This window comes from Mobula hypostoma, chromosome 24 (assembly GCF_963921235.1).
Source record: "Mobula hypostoma chromosome 24, sMobHyp1.1, whole genome shotgun sequence".
In the NCBI taxonomy this organism is placed as follows: Eukaryota; Metazoa; Chordata; class Chondrichthyes; order Myliobatiformes; family Myliobatidae; genus Mobula; species Mobula hypostoma.
In genome coordinates this window covers 34,181,854-34,203,117 of record NC_086120.1, presented here as the reverse complement: position 1 = coordinate 34,203,117, position 21,264 = coordinate 34,181,854, and the positions used below count along the sequence as shown (strand labels likewise).

General features: G+C 41.2%; 1 protein-coding gene across 2 annotated transcripts in view; it reads right to left on the bottom strand.

The window, feature by feature from the left end:
• Window positions 1-270: 270 nt before the first annotated feature.
• LOC134337143 (proprotein convertase subtilisin/kexin type 4-like) overlaps window positions 271-21,264 on the bottom strand; it is a 39,561-nt gene continuing 18,567 nt past the window's right edge. The window contains exons 8-15 of one of the 2 annotated variants that reach the window (XM_063031988.1): window positions 19,746-19,958; window positions 12,506-12,606; window positions 9,335-9,438; window positions 6,641-6,758; window positions 4,800-4,979; window positions 4,138-4,262; window positions 2,409-2,528; window positions 271-1,011 (exon numbers count right to left, since the gene is read on the bottom strand). In XM_063031988.1, the coding sequence (XP_062888058.1) occupies window positions 467-1,011; window positions 2,409-2,528; window positions 4,138-4,262; window positions 4,800-4,979; window positions 6,641-6,758; window positions 9,335-9,438; window positions 12,506-12,606; window positions 19,746-19,958 (1,506 nt within the window). In that variant the 3' untranslated portion in view covers window positions 271-466. The remainder of the gene's footprint in view (window positions 1,012-2,408; window positions 2,529-4,137; window positions 4,263-4,799; window positions 4,980-6,640; window positions 6,759-9,334; window positions 9,439-12,505; window positions 12,607-19,745; window positions 19,959-21,264) is intronic. The other variant, XM_063031987.1, reaches the window with a different exon arrangement.

Sequence of the window (21,264 nt, the reverse complement as noted above, 5' to 3'; positions counted from 1 at the left end):
TTACAGTATCCTTTCTTAACTCTGCAGAAGGCCACAAAATGGGTAAAAGTAGAAGTGGATGGGAAATTAAAGTGGGAGGGAGTAGGTAACTAAAGTTTGTTCCTGCAGACTAAACAGATGTGTATTACAAAGCAGTCAGTTTGGTTTCTCCAATGCAGAGAAGCTTTCTAAATAATGCATTATAGTAGTACCACTGGCTTAAACAACTCAGAAGAATCCGTTGCCGCAAGGGAAAACTGCACATTAGCTAATAATTTTGCTTCTCTTCCTAGTCACTAGTTTGAAATTAAACATACTGCTGATGGAGGTGTCCAGACACAGTGTATGTATTTCTGCATTTGCATTAGAAGCTACACTTTGACCAAGCTAATTTTTGAACTGTGTATTTTACCCTGTGTGAATGGTCAGCTGTCTAATTCTGCAATTTAATGAAATAAAAACCACCAAATCAGCATGTTTATATTTTTTAATGAGTCTGATGACCCAACTGTGTAAGAAAGTAAGTAGATTCTGTCTCACTACTTCCAGTTCCCTCATCCGCAGTGTCACAATATACTTGCAGTTGCGTTGTTTCTGTGGCCCCAGTTGGTGATGTTGCTTCAAGAAATGCTTGCCCAATACGCAAATGGCATATCAACCATGACAGTGTCATTACACAACACATCACTGCAATGGGTGTACCAATGAGAACTGCAACAATCACAGTCATTTTGTAAATTCCATACTTTTGTTCTTTCCTTTCCTTCATATTAGAACGTCTTGGATAACTTGGAGGTGAACAAGAATGCTGAAGTTCATCATAATTAGAAAATGAAGGGCACGTTACACAGTCATTTAGAGAACTGCCATTGCAAGAGTAACAAGATGAATTGCAAGGGTCGCAGGCCAACACTGTAAAACTTCTGCGAACGCCATTCACTGTTTTATTTAAAGTCCTTGAAACACTGTAATAGTGTGGTGGACAATACTTGAGGCAAAGGTGTCCAAAAATGGCAAAAACACCATGGCATTCTGTGAAAAAAAGTAATAGAAAGTTAAATCTTCTGCATTTTCAGGAGCCTGTAAATTTTCTTTGGCAATAGGTTTACTCATAAAAATATGGCTTTGCCAAGTATTAATTAAAAGCACCCACTGCTATTTTGTGAACTATTAGGTCTTAAATCTAATAATTATGTTTTATGTTAAGAATATTCAAATAGTTTTATTCTTAATCTTGTAAGAACAGACAATGTTCTCAAGATAAATCATTTTATTTAACTGCCATCCTCATACTTGCAGATACCTTATTTCTATACTTCTAAAAGAATACTGGTTTGTGAAGCCAAAGGATGTTATTTCATTTACATGAACATTAGACCTATTCATCACTGCAGAGCTTTCGTATTTAAACCTGACTATAACCTTGTATCTGTGCATCAAACAGGACTACTTGGATTTTTTTAAAAAACAGAAAAAATCTTATCTATTCTCTCTCTAGCCACAGTTCTCATGGGGAGAATGTGTGTGTCATTTAAAAAGTAAAGATAACTTAGCTCAACTTCATCTAGGATCTAGATGAAGCAATAGCTTCCTCTTATGTAACACTTCAACGTAATGTAATTCAAGTGCTTCTGTTAACGTTATTCATTGGGTTGGGATCACTCCATTTAATCCCCAGATAGCAAAGGACTTTTGCTGGGAACACTCACCCAGGAGGGAAGTGGCTGAATAAAATGGAAACAGGGTCATGATCAAGCTCTTGCTTTCCTGTCCATCTAGGTAATCAAAGGACACAAGTTGTCTGAGACTGTATTGAAAGGCCGGTAAACAGATAAGGTACTAAATCTAGGTTAAGCTTATGTTCAGAACCAAAGCAACTTCAGTAATGAGAAGAGACCATTTAATCACAAAGGGGTAGTGTACCATTTATTTTTACAAAATTTGCATGTCAAGGAATTATACATTTGAGATTTACTACATTTTATGTTCCTTAATGGCTTACAGAAGCGATTACCTTACAGAGTTTCATTTAACCTCATTTTACTAAGGGTCATTTGACATTTTGGATAAAATAATGTGGGTTGCAAAAATGCCAGTAATCAATTCATGAGGGGATTCATTATTACAACTCTGGGGCATGCTATCAAATAACAAATTTGGATAGCAGAGCTTAATTTCCTCTTCACAAAAGGACAAATACAAGAAGTATAAGTGTTCATGAGTGACTGCCTTTAAACAAGCTCACAATTTAAAAATAGTCCTAGCAAAGTGAAAGAGAATCAGTTGTACACAAATTGGTTGAAGAGCATCCCTAATGTGTTCGCTACTAAAAGTTAGCATAATTTTTAACCAATAATGTGCAGTGGATCTAATATCAACTGTCACATTTCTTGATCATTGCCAGGTTACTTGTAAAACATTTGGATTACCTTGACAGAGTCCATCTTCATTCCATTTCACGCAATCACTTATTACTGTGTCTTTCATTTGTCTTGCCATCATGTCTTCATCAGTACCATACAAAATCATCTTAAAATAAGACAGAAATCCTGCAGAAGATAAATTTTAAATAATCTATACTCAGCAATTATACCTTACAGTTGTGACTCACAATGCAATGTTATGAAAGATTTAAAGACTAGTTTTGTCACATATACATCGAAACATCAAAAGAGTGAAATGTATTGTTTGCATCAACAACACAGCCCGAGATGTGCTGGGTGCAGCCCTATAAGTGTCACCAACACAGCATGCCCACAACTTACTAACCCTAACTCATTAGGTATGAATTTTAAAGAGTTGGGCACATTGAAATAATTGCATTACAATTTCGATCTGGGTAATAAAAATAAGGAGAAATACATGAAATACTGAAACGGCTTTGTCTGCCTCAGATAACTCTAATAACAGGACAGGTATGACAACAGCCACCCTACATGATAACATTAGTTTCAAATAATTCAAGTTCCCCCTTTCAGTTACCTAACAATCTATTAATTTTCAAAATATTTTAGAATTATAGAAAGATACAGTACTGAAATAGGACCTTTTGCCCCTCACTGACCATCAGCCACCCACTTACACTAACCTTGTACTAATCTTTTTAATTTTCTCCACAATTTCTTCAATTATCCCTAGATTCTATCAAACCTTTACATGCTAGGGGCAATTGCAGTGGGTAATTAATCTACTGATCTCATCTTTGAGATGTGGAAGGAAAGCAGAATACCCAGTGGAAAGCCCACATGGTCACAGTGAGAATATGCAAACACCAGACAGCAAAGGTGAGAAGTGAACCCAAGTCTTCGAGTCTTTGGTGCTGCAAGGCAGTTACTCTACTACGTGTTCCATTAGGTCAATAAGTCAAACGGCCAGTCAAAGTAATACCATTGCAAATCTAAGTATTTAGTAACATTGTTCATCTTCATACAGGAATCTTACAAAAATTAATACGTATTCAAATGTCAAAATGGCTAACTTACCTCATTTTCCACAGGATGGTGTATACTTAAGATAGAAAAGTTATGACTTTGCCTCCCAAGTTTCAGAGAACCAGTAACAAAGCGCACCCAGTTAGTCTGACTCTAGTATTATGCTCAACTTTTAAATCCAACATTAGTAGGATAAAGACCAACTGCATTGTCAAGAACATATCTATGTTGTTGCACTGGTGTTGAATTGAGAATGGTGTTGCAATATTTTTCATTGCAGCCATTAAATAAAGTTCCCAAATCCCAACAGTACTGAAAAAAAGACTGCAGTGAAGTCTGTTTGGGGCAATGATATCAGAAACAGATCAGCTGTCCAATTTTCTCACTGCATTTCTGGAACAAAGCAACTGCACCACAAAGGACTCCAGGTACAGACCCAATCTGCACCACCGCACCCCCCCCCCAACCAAGCAAAACAAACATTTACATAATACCAACTTCGACTTTCATTTTCAAAATGTAGGCTTACTACGCTTTTGAAATTGACTTTCTGCTTTAACCTGCACTCCCACCCCATCAAAGCTGTGATTGCTGCTAATTCAACACAAAGAATGAAAGTCAATGCACTTAGTAAATTCAAAATATGTTTCCAATCATATTGCAATATGCATGAAATATGATACTGTATATTTCAAAGAATTCAGTACAATACCAAGTTAACTATTACCAGTGTTTCTGGAATTTCCTTTGTTTTCAATCTCAAGAGTCCAAACTCCTTTAGGATCTTCATCCCAGCAGTGTGTAGTCATGAAGGACCAGTCTCTATACCCATTGGATGATGTATCATATGGTCTTAAGAGCAAAAATAAAGACTTTATTCATAAAACCAATTCAGTATGTGCCCACCTCACTTGTGGAATTCAGAGTAATACAGATCATTGCCAAGAGATTAACCCAATTTTCTGTAACAGGTACTTAGTAAAATACAGTTATCCTCATTCTGTTGATATTTTAAACACTAATATGGCAGTTGATTTTTGGGAAAATATTTTGTCTATTTGGTTCTCTCTGTTTGCCACTTAATAAGCACATTTACAGATAACAGAAACATCTCTTCCATTACTGGACCCAAGATCATAAGGCATTTGCAGTCTGATTCCAAACTACACATTCTATTCAAGGTTAGGACCTTGCTGTGAATCCATCTTTCCCCAATGCTGAATACAGAACAAAAGTTGAAGCACAAGTTTATGCAAAAAACACTTCACGAAAGGTCCAAAGGTTAACAGACAATTGCAAGTTCTCCAGAGAACTTAGTGACAAGATTATGCAATTCATTCTGGATCATCCGTTCCAATATCAAATCAACACCCACATAGACTGACATACCTTACATCAACCAGTCTGGAACATGTCCCACTAGGACTAATAAGAGAAATCCTCAGATCACCTCTCCTAGAGTAGCTCAGTGACATTTGAGCTTCCACATGCTCAAGAGATCGAATATAATTTTTAGTTCCAAAGCATGCACTGATATACTTCTTCATAACAAGCTTGCCAGAAATAACCCTGGATGGATTAAAAATGGATTATTACCATGCTACATTCTCATAAATTTTCATTTCATGGAACATACACATTTTAGTGTTTTGTCATTTATAGAGAAACAGTATAATGAGCAAATTAATTTTGTTGGACAATTACATACTAGAAATGGGAAACACATAGGGGAGAAGCATGTTATGCCCCACAAAGATTCAGAAGAGAGACACATGCATACTCACCACTACTTAAGCTACCATTCCCATTAAGAGATGGAAGCAAATTTTTAACAACATTTCTCAAATCATGGTAAGGAGATCAGGAAAACCTTCCCATTTCTACAAATATTGGATTTACTGTTAATGTACTTATGAATCTGAAGTACTTTTAGCTTAATTATACAAAGCTGAACAGGTAAATTCCAAATGGAAATCTCATGGTTATTCAGAAGGAGATACAGTAATCTGAATATTTATAAACTAAAACTAAACTTCTTTTAAAAATAACATAACAATTATTCAGAACAACTTACTCATTAGCCCTTGTAAGCAGATCAACCCTTTACCCCACTATAAAATGCCACATTTGTGAGCCTGTGGAAAATTTTTTTTAAATGATTTTAGAGAATTGATCTTAAGCAGGGATTCAAGTGTAATCCTGAAGACACCATCACGAGGTTAGAGCTATTCCAAGATGCAAGCACTTCATTTTTCTTAATTTGAGTTGTGTATACATTATATAAAATAACAGATGGCTGAGGATGTGTTACATGCGGCAACAGAAATAATTAGAGCATTAGACTCAAGTATTACTAAAAGAGGCCACGGTAAAGCTACAAGTGGTTCATATAGCCAGGTAGATACTACTGCAGCATCATACCACTCAACCTAAAGCATAATTATTCATAATTTTTTTCACTACTGAATCAATTTCTTTAGTCAAATGTTACCCAAATTTAAGAATGTAGCTTTAGTTGGTGCAAAAAGAGAGACAAAATCAAAAAGGCAAAAAGTTTCTAATAATTCAATATTGTGATCTATAAATCAAAACCTTTGAGACTGTATTACAGTTTTAAACACACTCCCAGCCAGCTACCTTTTCATATAATATATACAAAGGCTTCAACATTTTCCCCCACATTAAGTATATTTAACTTGTCATTTGTCCAATGGTTGCTTGCAAGATGATGACCTGGAATGACAGTTGAGTATCTACACAATATTAAATGCAGTACAAGAGGAAATCATTGAATAGAATGCTTCAAAAAGTTTAAAATAGAAAAACATCACATAAATGCAAGCTTTTCCCCCCTAGTGCCAGTATTATTCAAACCTTGTTTATAATGATTTAACAATTTTGGATGATCACTGGGTTTTGTGTTACTTGTCCATTATCAGTAAGGATTTTAGACTTGGGGATGTATTACTTTCAAGGACCATTAACCACTTCTGAAAATAATTTGTTCACTCTTACAACATAGTATATTCCGTTGTGTGAAGCCTAATGCTTTCCTATCAAGGTACGAATGTACTTAGGTATGTGTCATTTTATTCGTTTAAATTGCTATTTGGCAATTTCTGGTTAATTTATGAATATCTAAGAATGAAGTAAAGCTTTGTAAGACATTCCGAGCCATCTGTAATTCTATACTATATAACAACAATTCCAATCTCATTTATCATGCTTACTGTGGGGATTTAATAATCTCTATGGAACATTCCCTCTGTGGATGAACAGTCAACCATTTTGTTGCTAAATCCACCAGAAGTCCAGCATCTAGTAGTCCATATCCATAATGGTGGCTCACTGAAAATAATTATCATAATTCAAATCATCAGACATCATTCAGTAATAAGATCAAGTAATGTGATTACTTTCACTTACATTTTAAAATGTGATAAAAATGTTTTCCTCAATACAGTTAATAAACCAACATATTGTACTATATTAGAATAATATTTTTCAATAGATCACACTGACATAGTCAAAGGAAAACTCATGAGTCAAATTTTCTAAGATAAATATAATGTTTTGCAATCATTTTAGATCACTAAAGCAGAATCAACTCAAAGCTCAAGTTATCTTGAAACACAGGTTTTTTGGTCAATCTTAACATCCAAGAGCTATCTTATTCTTGACCTTGATGAGATCTTGGAATTTCAGATTGGCTAATGCCAGAATACAAGTCAATTCTTCAAGTAACAACATGCTCATGAATCCAAACTGTCTAATCATTATCATTTTTATTATATCTTTTAAAAGTTTTTGCTTTGAATGCATGTCCAGAGAATAGCAGTCCAACCAAGCAACTTGCCACCCATGTCAATTTCCATTACCTCTAATCAAGCTAATACAAAAAATGCTTGCCCATTTCTTTAAGATGGTTGGCAAGCTTGGAATTTTAGGCAACTGGACACTTAAGTGTTGCAAATGATATTGCTCTATCAGAACAGTCGAAAGGAACTTCATGGTTTTAGACCATAAGGTAGAGGAGCAGAATTAGGCCATTTGTCCTATCGAGTCAGCTCGGCCACTCCATCATGGCTAATCAATTTCCCTCTCAGCCCCAATCTCCTGCCTTCTCCCTGTATCCCCTTCATGCATTGACAAATCAAAAATCTATCAACCACTGCCTTAAATATACCCAATGACTTGGCCTCACAGCCAACTGTGGCAGTTAATTCCACAAATTCACCACTCTCTGGCTAAAGAAATTCCTCCTCAACCTCCTTTGAACCCTCTCCAATCTCAGGACATCCTTTCTTAGATAAGGGGCCCAAAGCTGCTCACATCCTTGCCTTTGTATTTCAGTCCTCTCGAAGTGATTGCATTTGCATTTTTCAACACCGACTCAACCTGTAAATTAACCTTTAGGGAATCCTGCACAAGGACTCCCAAGTCCCTTTGCACCAGATTTTTAAATTCTCTCCTTTTAAAAAATAGTCTACACTATTACTTCTTCTACCAAAGTGCATGACTATACACTTTCCAACACTGTATTCCATCTACTACTTCTTTGCCCATTCTCTTGAACTGTTTAAGTCCTTCTGTGGCCTCTCTGCCCTCCACTTATCTTCATGTCATTCGCAAACTTGGCTACAAAGCCATCAATTCCATCATACAAGTTATTAACATATAATGCAAAATGAAATGGTCCCTACACAGACCCCTGTGGAACACCATTAGTCACAAGCAGTCAAGCAGGAAGGCTCCCTTTATTCCCACTCTTTGCTTCCTGCCAAGCTGCTAATGCTCTATCCATGCTAGTATCTTTCCTGTAATATCATGGGGTCTTTTCTTGTTAACAGCCTTGTGTGTGGCACCTTCTTAAAAGCTTTCTGAAAATTGAAGTACACACCAAATCTCCTTTGTCTATCCTGCTTGTTGTTTCTTCAAAGAATTCCAATAGATTTGCCAGGCAAGATTTGCTCTTAACGAAGCCATGCTGACTTCAGCCCATTTTATCATGTGCTTCCAAGTACTCCAAAACTACATCCTTAACAATCAACTCCAACATCTTCCCAACCACTGAGGTCAGACTAACTGGCCTATAATTTAACCACAAACAAAAGAAAATCTGCAGATGCTGGAAATCCAAGCCACGCATACAAAAATGCTGAAGGAACTCAGCAGGCCAGGCATCATCTATGGAAAAAAGTATAGTCAACATTTCGGATCAAGACCCTTCAGTCAACTTTTCTCCCCCATAGATGCTGCCCGGCCTGAGTTCCTCCAGCATTTTGTGTGTGTTGCTTGGCCTATAACGTCTGCTTTTTTTCTACCGCCTTCTTTTTGCAATTTTCCAATCCTCTGGAACCATGAGAAATCCAAAAAAGTCTAGCCCTTTTATCATCAAAGCAATTTGTTTTATAATATTGCATCTCAAAGAAGCTTCCTTGAAGGTGAGAATCAACTCGAGCATTTTTTGCAAAAATATAATTATAAACAGGCTTCATTCTGCTTTTCAGAAACACTCCTTTGTTTTGTTTCATTCCATTTAAGGATACTATAGGAGCTATACATTCTGTGCTGTGTGTTTATTATGTGTATTATGGTAACTAGTCACATCAGTGGGGGCATGGTAAAAGCAAACGGGATAAATCGCATATTCAAGATAATTTCGCAGCAGTTTATAACTTCGGACTGTGGAGGTCATATCTTTGCTGACCACTGAGATAACACTCAATGTTTAATTGTATGTTTTCTAATTGCTTTTAAAGGAACGGAATAGGGAATTTGACTCTGGAGCAATCACTGAAGCTGTGGGTGTGTCATGCAAGTATAACAACTCCGTAGGGTCGCAGGCTGGCAGCAATTATATTATTTTCATTTTGGATCAACTTTGCCACTACAGATACAGAGCACAAGCTAATCTTTCTTACCTTTGCGCCCCACTCCATTTCTGGCCCAGTCTTCTGCTTTTAAGTGAAGGGGTTTAGATGCCCTCACAACGAGATGCTGCATATCGCGCCAAGTCAATGCAGGACTACAAGTTAAAAAGAAGCAGGAACTTTATGCAAAGTTAGAACACCAAAATGTTAACAACTACTTTCATTTTTCAGGGCTTTTAAAAATTGAAAAATGAATTAAGTACTTTACACTCCAATTTTAACAAAGAAGCTCAGAATAGAAACATTAACTGTTTCTTTTCCCACTGATGCCACTTGACCTATTGAGCGTTTGCAGCTTTTTCCATTAACTGCAGCTTTTAGGATTTTTATGTGTTGTCATAAGGAAGATAGAGCACTAAATCTAGCATTACCTGCAACAGCAAGTCTCATTTGAGTTGATGCTGATGTGAAAAAGGATTCTTAAAAAATCTTAATTTGGGTTGAAGGCAAGAATATATTTTATGGAAGTCAGCACTGGCATTGCAAAAATGGGAAGTGACGGAAAAAAATAAATCTTAAAGGACAATTCCAGCAGAGAGTCAAGATAGATTAGAATTGGAAGGATGCTAGCATTACCATTGAAAAATCATGGCTAGGGGTTTGAAATGGCTTAAGCAAAGAGGCTCAACTCTAGATTGCGATTGGAAACTGAGAACACAAGTGGAAATGGATATGTGACATGAATTAGATTCAGAACCAGATTATCACCAGCACGTGACATAAAATTTGTTAACTTAGCAGCAGCAGTTTAATGCAATACATAATATAGAAGAAAAGCAGTAATAATAATAATAAGTAAATCAGTTACAGTATATGCATGTTGAATAGATTAAAAATTGTGCAAAAAACAGAAATAATATATATTTAAAAAGTGAGATAGTGTTCATGGGTTCAATGTCCATGTAGGAATTAGATAGCAGAGGGGCAGAAGCTGTTCCTGAATCGCTGAGTATGTGCCTTCAGGCTTCAGTACCTCCAATCTGATGGCAGCTGTGAGAAAAGGGCATGCCCTGGGTGCTAGAGGTCCTTAATAATGGATGCTGCCTTTCTGAGACACTGCTCCTTGAAGATGTCATGGGTACTTTGTAGGCTAGTACCCAAGATGGAACTGACTAAACTTACAACCCTCCGCAGCTTCTTTCAGCCTGTGCGATAGCCTCACCAACCCCCGCACCCCACCCCATCCAATAGCAGACAGACGTGATGCAGCCTGTCAGAATGCTCTCCAAGGTACATCTATAGAAGTTTTTGAGTATTTTTGTTGAAATACCAAATCTCTTCAAACTCCTAATGAAGTATAGTCTCTGCCTTGCCTTCTTCATAGCTGCATCGATATGTTGGGACCAGTTTAGGTAGTCAGAGATCTTGACACCCAGGAACTTGAAACTGCTCACTCACTGATCCCTCTATGAGAATTGTTATGTGTTCCTTCGTCTTACCCTTCCTGAAGTCCACAATCAGCTCTTTCATCTTACTGACGTTGAGAGCAAGCTTGTTGCTGCGACACCACTCCACTAGTTGACATATCTGGCTCCTGTACACCCTCTCGTCTCCATCTGAGATTCTACCAACAATGGTTGTATCATCAGCAAATTTACAGATGGTACTTGAGCTATGGGTATAGAGAGAGTAGAGCAGTGGGCTAAGCACACACCCTTGAGGTGCACCAGTGTTAATCACCAGTGAGGAGGAGGTATTATCACCAATCCGCACAGATTGTGGTCTTCTGGTTAGGAAGTCCAAGATCCAATTGCAGAGGGAGGTACAGAGGCCCAGGTTCTACAACTTCTCATTCAGGATTATGGGAACGATGGTGTTAAATGCTGAGCTATAGTCGATGAACAGCATCCTGACATAGGTCTAAGGGCACCTGGACAATTAAAGTTCATGATATCAGTCCTCACTGTTCAGTTGCAGGATATTGCAATTTGTTTAAAACCAGAATCAACAAAAATCAACATCATACATGAAGACACTGGCCAGGTAAGTCCTGTTACAATTAAAAGGTATTTCACAGGAATCAGGAAAGCCATGCTTAGACAAGAATTTCTCCTCATATAAACGGGATCAATAAAAAGCTGCATCATGGGGGGGGCGGAATTGGAAATGGAAATTTTCAGGAAGCATAGAGGTCAGAGGTAAACTGAATGTTTATCAGTGCAAAAGGAATTAAGGAAACAGTAAGCAGATAGGAGCCCAAAATTGTATGTGATAGATTTTGTTAAATGCCAAAACTTAGATTCAATATATAACCTTAATTCTAATAACAGTTGTATCTAGCGTGGGAGCAGGGAATAACAGAAACAAACAAAACAGGCAATGAAAAATTTTTACTGTGAAGCTTAGAAAATCAGCACAATACTGTTCTGCTGATAAACTGACCAACCATTTAGAATAGTCTATGGCAGGGTTTCCCAACCCAGGGTCCGTACTCTCTATACTTCTCACTGCCTCAGTAAAGCAGCCAACATCACTAAAGACCCGACCAACCCTGGGCATTCTCTCTTCTTACCTCTTCCACTGAGCAGAAGATTCAGGAGCCTTAAAGCACATACCAGCAAGGCTTAAGGGCCACTTCTTTTCCACTGTTATCTGACTCTTGGACACACAAGATGGATTCTTGACCTCACAATCTACCTGGTTATTGTTTACTTTATTGTTCACCTGCAATGCACCCTTTCAGTAGTTTTTACACTTTAATTCTGTAATGCTATTGTTTTACCTTATTCTAGCTTAATGCATTGTGTGAAGGTTCATCCATAAACAATATACAAGATAAGCTTTTCTAAACAGTAAAGTCCAGTCCCCGGCTGCAGGTGTCATAAACCAAAAGCAATACCATTTGCCTGCCACAGATCTCAAATAAGGAATATTATTCTAAATCATTTCTAGCTAACCAGATTGATACACACAACCAATGCTTCTAAAAATGTACATTTTTCAACAAATTATTTTGTTCTTACAATTGTGTGCAGGAAATGGCATTAAATAATCTTCAATTTTGAAATCGCAAATTAGTATATTGCTAAATTGTACAAACAAGTAAATTCTATTGAAGTAATTACCACCTCTATTGAAACAAAATTGCTTAAATCTATTCACACAAGATATCAGGTCTCTTAACTAAATCTGTCAATGTATTTATTCAAAGAAAAACACTACTTCGCCTCCAGAGCAAGAGCTATGATCCCAGCAGCAAGTGGTGCAGACGCTGATGTCCCCGTGTGCTTTTCAGTGCATCGTAACCGCAGATCTGTTGTAACCTGTAGCCATTGAGAATTTGGCGAGGGAAGAGAGAAAAAAGGAGAACGTGTGTAAATGGGAAAAGATATTACAGATGTAGCTGCCTCACCGGCGTCGTATGCAAACCTGGCTCGTTAGCCGGCTCTGCTTACAGCCATGTGACTCAGCAGTGAGAAAGCCATCTTTCACAAACAATATACGTCTAGAGTCAGTATGATTGGAGTTTGATCAAACAGGAACGTTGTGATGTTCCGATTAAAGAAACCTCAATTTGAGCAAACTTGTGTAAATACTACCCATACACAATTATCAGTCGGCAAGAAATAACAGATCATACAGCACATAAAATTATAAAGAAAGTATATAACTAATATCAGCTTTATCAAACTGTTATTAAAAGATCGAAAAGAAAAAAAGTAAAAGCCATTACAGTTAACCAGTCTAAATATGCACATGGCATTGGAGCTTGTATTTTCCAAAAGCTGCGTATGACCACCACTCATGGCACTGAATTATCATCACCGATCACCAGTAGAACTTCCCATCTTGGACTCCACCTCATGAAGCACTTCCAGCTTCTCGTTGGATCAAATCCTACAGCTACCTCTCCCAATCTTCTCTTCTCTGCATCCCCCGCCAAAAAGACCACGAACCCCACCAGAGTCCAACACAAGTCTCTCTCTGCCTAGCTCTCTATAGAACCTTCTCCCAATTCCACCATCCTGATTGGCTGACACAACATTTCCAATGTGAACATCATAGCCCCTTATCTTCAGCTAAAACCAAAACATTCTACCAGCAAGACACACTGCTTTTACAGAAAACTACTAAATGAAATAACTCACAGAATTAGCAGTAGAAATATTAACAGGGTATTACACAGGCAACAATTCTAAAGGCTGATTTATACTTCTGCGTAGTAGCCTACGCCGTAGCCTACGCAAGTGTGAGCATTTATACTTGTGCGTTGGTGTGTCTGTGTTGCTCTGCAATTCATCGCCAAAAGGCTAGTTGGCGGTGGGGTTTCTATGCCACTGTGTTGAGTCTCTTCATGTTGAAACTCAATACGAAGAAACTCAAACTTCAAACAATGGCGACTGAAAATGAAGGAGGGTGAATTTTCTGTGCTTGTCCGGCCACTGAGAGAAATGGACGAGGAAATGCATTTCAAATATTTTCGGATGTCAGCAGGTAGATTTGACGATTTGGTTCATCATCTCCAACCATTTATTTCGCATCAGTGTACGCACAGTATACTCAGAGACTGGCTATCACCATTCGAGTTTTAGCTTCAGGTGGAAGTCAACAGGCTGTAGCAGCTAGCTACAAACTGGTGTCAAGCACAGGGTCCTCCACAATTTCAGAGGTCTGTAAAGCTTTATGGAAAGCATTGCAGCCAGAGTTCTCTCCCTGCCCTTCAGTCGCCCAGTGGGAAGCTATTGCAGTGTAGCAGGAAGTGCGATGCTACCAAGTGGACCAATCACAGTTGTTGCAGTCTGCGTCACCGCGAGGCGTAGTTACATTTTTGGGGAGGTGCACGTCAGGCTACGGCATAGATCTGACGCAGAGGTATAAATTGGCCTTTAGTATATAAGCCTTTTGCTGGAAGTTTCCTAAAGGTGAAGGTCAGATACCAACGCATTCTATTGGCTAGCGCATTTAGTACATCTCGTTTGAATGTTTGCAGATTCTGAAGAAAGGACTTTGATTACCAGTGAACTACAAATGGTGCTACTACTGCTCAATCTCCAAGTAACAATTTAACACTGCTCTGACTCACTGAAAGACCATGGGAATGAGGTCTATAAGACACCAGACCCACAAGACTGCAAGAGTTAAGCAATCAGCAAGCACAATTTGGCCAAAATTACTTCAAAAATCATCTTGCAATATTGGGAATATTTAAATCAGGAAGTGCTTATGGGGATAAAGATGACTGACCTGTTTATTACCAACATCTGCAATATTTTGCTTTTGATTATAAATACTTTTCTATCAATTTTACAGGTTCCTCCATAGGGAAAAAATAAGCAGAACTAAAGTTTGTGGCAATCACATGGTCCATGATGACAGACGAGAAAGTTCGTTTGAATGAACACTGTCACTTTAATTGCAACAAGCACAATAACAGACAGAGCGTCATGGCTCATGAAAACTAACTCTGTCACATACAAAAAGGGGAGCTGATTATTACACACGCCGTTTACAGTTAAGGTGGCACACAATCACACCAGCCAGCCAGGCCCAAAGCAACACGGCTGCCTTCCACCGCTCAGGCACCCACACCCGGTATACCACATCGGAGATGCAGTCAAGCCCCTGTCCTGGCCCCTTCCACCGGTTTCCAAGCTTGGTGGATAGTCCCTTCTTCTGGGAGGGGCTGAAGACCCACATTCTGTCATCAACAGTAAAGTCCAGTCCCCGGCTGCAAGCAGCATAAGCTCCTTTTTGGTGACCAGTAGCTGCACTTTGGTTCTGCAGAGCTGCATCATGAACAGCCCACAGGCGCCCCCTGAGGTGCTGCAGGTACTTCAACCCAGCCTCCCCAGGAATCTCTGGCATGGGAGGAGGGCTAAACACCAGATCCATCGGCATGGGCAGCTCCTGCCCAAATATGAGCACAGCTGGCAATACACCTGGTGTTCTTCTGAACTGCTGTCCGGTATGCCCACAATACTACAGGAAATCCCAATTACATGGTGCTGGCTGATGAGGATGGCAAGCCGCGTAGCCAGGGTGCAGTTAAAACATTCCACTGGCCCATCACTTTGCAGCTGGGGGGGGGAGGGTAGTCTACATTCCCACCCGCCTGCAGACCTCAAACATACGAACCACAAGGTTGCACCCCAGTCACTGTGGATTTCTTCAGGGGAAGCAAAACGGCAGAAGAACTCCTCTGAGAGTCTCTCAGTGGAGGTGGTAGCGCTCTGGTCCAGGACCACGTAGGCTCTGGCCACTTAGTGAAGTAATCCATGGGCACGAGAACGTAGTGATTTCCAGCATCGGTGGAGGGGGAGGGGCCCTGGATGTCCACTCCTACATGCTCCATTAGGGCCTCCACCAGGTACTGCTGCATTGGTGCCCTAGACTGGCGGCTTGGCCTCTTCTGGGATATGCAAGCATTACAGCGGTGCAGGAACAGCTCCACGTCCTGCTTGCACCCAGACCAATAGAAGTGTTCGCACAGCTTGCCCAACATCTATGTAACCCTGAAATGTCCGGCCGCCACCAGCCCGTGCACTGCCTGCAACACCATGGCGCAGAGCCCCCGGGGATCATCAGATGCAGGAGACGTCTGTTGCCACCACCAGAACAGCAACCTGTCGCACACCTCCGATGTGCCCCACTGACAGTAGAGCACTTTGGTCTCTGGATCCAGGGTCGAGACCTCTTGCCCACACTGGCCTTTGGCTCATGCTCACCCATCCCCTCACCGAGGCCAACAGGGAATCACTCTCCTGCTCGCTGTGCTGGTGGTCAGTGGTGGGGAGGTCTACCTCGATGCCAGTTGCCACCGCTGCTTGCCCTTGGCCATGCCTCACAGGGATGGCGAGAGAGGGAGTCAATATTGCTGTGGTGCCTTCTGGCACAGTGGCCTCCAGCCACTCCTTGGGACCATGAAAGCTCAACAGCCAGGTCAGTGGACACTTGGTCCACCGGCTGAAGAGGTAGGGGCAGAAGCAGCACAGAGCCTGGACCACAACCAAGAGCTCCTGGCAGGTGACACAACAGTTCCACTCAGGGTGCGGCTGAAGCTCTCCTTGGTCCCCCTCCTGCAACAGCACTGCACCAAGCCCCCATTGCTGGCATCTGTGTCAACAATGAAAGGACATGCTAGATTGGGATACGCCAGCACCAGGGCCTGGGTGAACATAGCTCGAAGCCGGTCGAAGGCGGCAGCATAGGTGTCAGTCCAGGTGAAGGGCCTCCCCTTCTCAGTAAGCTGGTGAGGGGAACTCGCAATGGTGGCAAAGTCCTTAATAAACTGGCAGTAGTACGATGCCAACCTCAGGAAGCCATCAAGCTCAGAGACATCATGGGAGGTAGGTCATTCTCTGACCACCACCACCTTCTCAGAGTCTGTCGCCACTCCTTCTGCACCCACCATGTGCCCCAGGAACTTCATCTGGCAGCGCAGCAGGCGGCAATTTGCAGCACTGAGGCCCAGGTTTACCTGGCAGACAGCGGCAAAGACCTCTTCCAGATTCCACAGAGCATCATCAACAACCACGGCATGCACCAAGTAGAGATCGTTGAAATAGATGACATAGCGACTCCACAGAATGTGAGCCGGCACCCTCTCCATCAGTCACTCTCATATGGCCAGGGCATTATAGAGGCCAAACGGCATTATTTCAGAAGTGCTACATCACCTGACCAATGGTGAAGGTAGTCTTGGGCTAGGCCTCCGGGGCAGTTCGACCTGCCAGTAGCCACTGCAAAGATCAAGAGAGCTGAACTAGGTCAAACCTGCAGTACAGTCCATCAATCTGGGACAAAGAGTAGGAGTCCTGCTGGGAGACAGCGGTGGACAACGCAGAACCGCCACGACCCATCTTTCTTCCTGACCAACACTACTGGGGCTGACCACAAGCTGTCGGAGGGCTCGATGATGCCAGCTTACATCTATCTCTTTGATTTACTGCTCTGTTGCCTGGAATTTGGCAAGAGCCAGGTGATGGGGCCACAAGCAGAAGGGCTAATTGTCCCCAATGTTAATGTGGTGTTGAATCAGCCCATGCATCTGCAGTTCTCGTTCCTGGCTGCGAAGAGGCCAAGGTGCTGGTCCTGACGGTCTTCTAGCCACCGCTGCTGGTCCTGATCCAAGCCCTCACTGCTCCACAGCCATAGCTCCCACACTGCTTGGACTCTGGAGGGCACCATAGTAGTGCTGCCGATGTCACCGCGCTGCGCTGATGCGATTGCCGATGACTGGTGCAGATCACAGGTTTCAGCCTGGCGCTGTGTTGCGTTCGGCTCATGCAGAGTGTGCTGAACAGCAGCAGGCCGCTGTGAGAACAGTGGTCGTTGCTGTGCCTGCCTGGCCTGCTATGTGGAGCTGCCTGCCAGAGAGCCACAGCTTCAGCACCAAGCTAAAACGCTGCCCCCGGCATATCCACACGAGTCCCCCAGAGGGACAACAGATCCAGGCCAATGATGCAAGAGTCCCAGATGTCAGCCAGCCACTCCTCGTGCTCCGCTGTTTTCCCCCACTGCAATGCGCAGCCATCACCGCACAGTTGCCGGTGACCACAACCAGCTGGACTGCCGTTATTGTCAACCCAGGCAGGGATGGTTTGTCTGTGTTGGGGAGGACACCCAGACAGATGACGGTGATGGTTGACCCCATGTCTACTATCGTACAGTTTCCAATGCCCACCACCACGTGTTCTACATATCGGCCTTGCTCTCTCCCTGGGGAAGTGAAAACAGAGGCATTCTCCATTGTTGTTTCAGGTCTCAGGCAGTGCTGGAACACCTAGGGGGGCTAAAATTACTTCTGCCCTCTCCACTTCTGCCAGCGATGATGGTGATGTTAAGCAAACATGCTGCTGAAGGTGCTCCACTGTCAGTGCCTTTACGAAGGCAAAGAGAGCAAGCGCTTCCTGGGCTGCAGGAGGGAACTGGGGGTAGCCATGTCAAGTACAATGGTGAAGATCTGCCATGAATGCTGCCAGGCTTTCTCTCACATGGCACCACCTGCTGTCCAGTTCTTCCCTCATTACTTCCTTCAATGGCCTCTGCTCAAAAAGCCACTCCAGTGCCGCTACGAGAGCCATGTACTCATGCTGCTCAGCCGGCGTTAGGTCGAGGAAGGCCCACTGGGCATTCCACTCCAGTGCCAGGACAAGGTGCACCTCCATCTCAGTGGGATTCCACCCACTGTGCCAGGCAGCAAGTTTGTCTTATGCCAGGTAAGGCCCCAGACAGCCGGAACCATTGTATCTGGGGAGCTTCAGGTGGACCTTGTGGCCTTAATTGTGGGGTCCATTGGTGGTCCTCTTTCTCTGGCAGTGCTGGTGGTGCCCGCCGTGTTCCCCTCTTCCCATGGCTGCGATGTTTTGGGATCCCCAGCATGGGCCACGGGGGAGGTAGGTTATGCATTCCGCTGTGTACCCCATGTTGGGAAGCCTGGGTATGATCGCACCATCAGGATGCTCCGGGAAGACACCATGCTCAATTCCCAGGTTCTCTCTTCGGGTCAGCATCCCGTTCCAGGAGCCCAGCCCAGGGGTGCAGGGAAAGCATACCACGCAACTTATTTTCCAGGTCTTAATACACTTCTTCCAACATCATAGTTCTTCAATTTTGCCATCAATTTCTAATCTCATTCCTTACACCGACATGGCAAGCACTCAGTCCATGATGACTGACAAGAAAAGCTCATTTTTACTGCAACACGCACAATAACAGACAAGAGTGCCATGGCTCATGAGAACTAATTCAATCATATTATTACACACCCCGGTTACAGTCAAGGTGGCACACATGCATACAAGTGAAAAACTGCATAACTGGTGCTAGAATAAAAGAACTTGAACATCCCACCATAATTCTACAGAACACGTACACCAAGAATGCATCTCTAAACAAGAACAACAAGTAGCACTGGCCAACAAGAATGCTGGGGAGAGCTGTCAACCACACCCTCGAAGCACCACAGTATATTGAATTCTAGTTATAACTTAACCACATCCAAGAGGGAAGAATTATCATTGAATGGAGGTGAGAATGCACAGTAAAAACTCATTTCTTCAAATACAGAAGACAGTTAGTCTCATTCTTCATAATGTGTGATACGAGTGCATTTCAACATCAGATCCAAGAAAAACTCCATGAAAAACCAGATGTAAAGAATACAATCTTCACAAATTACCAAAAGCTAAATAGAAAATGGAAAATTTAAGTTCATGGTATGGGTGAGTACAAGACTACAAAAAAGTTGAAAAAAAAACTGGAGAAAAAGAAATCACAGCAACTTCAGCATCCTGAACCAATATCTTTCCCCCATTGCAGTACTCACCCTCCATCTACAAAACACACGACCTGCCTTCCACACACACCCCCACTCCCCAGAACCAAAACAATATCAGTTACCATCTAGTGATCCACATCAGCAAACTTAAGAACAAGTTGGTAAATTATTTTATTTTCTTACTATTTGCTTTTCTCTTCTGGTTCCGCTGCTGTAAGTGGTAGTTAGCGTTGAAGAACAGGGCTCGCTGTACCAAGGGATATTCCCTAGTTGAGTCGTGCTGCCCACAGATAATGTGTAGATGCTGTTTGTATAGCCATCACAGTTACAGTTATCATATTGGAAACCTCCATTTCCAGAAGCCCAGACAAAGATGGAACCAAGACCACCTCGTCCCTAAGATTAAATAAACAAATAGCCATAAATATTCAGCTAATCAGTCATGCAAGGTCAAAATTACTTTTTTAATGCAAAATTAAATAATTAATACGCATAACATACTCTTGTAGTACAGTGACAAAACTATTGTACCACTAAAACATTATTGCCGGCTCACATAAGCACATTTTCAAATAAACTGTGGCCATTTTATTAAGTAAACCTACTCTTAATGCAAATATCTAATCAGCCAATCGTGCAGCAGCAAATCAATGATAAAACATGCTAACAAGATCAAGAGATTCAGTTGTTTAAACCAATCATCAGAACAGGGGAGAAATGTGATCTAAGTGACCTTGACTGTGGAAAGATTATTGGTGCCATACAGGTGGTCTGAGTATCTCAGAAATTGGTCTCCTGTGATTTTCAAGCACAATGGTCTCTAGAGTTTACAGATAATGGTGCGAAAAACAAAAGAAAAATCCATGAGTGGCAGCACTGTGGGCGAAAACACCTTTTTAAATGGGGGAGGTCAGAGGGGAATGGCCAGACAGCTTCAAGCTGACAGGAAGGCAACAGTAACCTAAATAATCACTTGTTACAACACAAATGTGCAGAAGAACATCTCTGAACACACATATCAAACCTTAAAGTGGATGGGCTACAGCAGCAGAAGACCACACTGGGTTCCACTCCTGTACCTAATAAATTGGCCACAGAGTGTATATCAAAACTAGTGCTGATTAAATAAATTAATATTTTTCTTGAAAAAATATAACATACATTTGTTTTTTAAATCTTTTTATTAAGTAAGTATACAAAAAGGTAAGCCATATAGACACTAATACATTGTTAGACTATAATAAAATTACAGAAGATATTAATACAAAAAATACTACAAACAATGTAATTTAAACATAATATACCAAGGTAACAAAATAGTATACTAATTTTATATATCTATCAATAGAGAAAAAGAAAAAAAAAACCCAAAAAAACCCACCGTGCAACTAACTAAAAGCAACGCAAAGCAATGGGCTACCTTGAAACCAAACAGAGTTAAACTTAAAATCACGTCCTCAATCCCGACCTCCATTAAAAACAGTGAAAAAAAACAAGAAGGGTATATATTACATTAAATGAAAATATTGAATAAAAGATCTCCAAGTCTGTTCAAATTTAAAAGAGGAGTCATAAAGATTGCTTCTAATTTTCTCCAAGTTCAAGCATAATATCATCTGAGAAAACCAAAAAAAGGTAGTTGGAGCATTAAGCTCTTTCCAATGTTGTAAGATACATCTTTTCGCCATTAAAGTAAGAAATG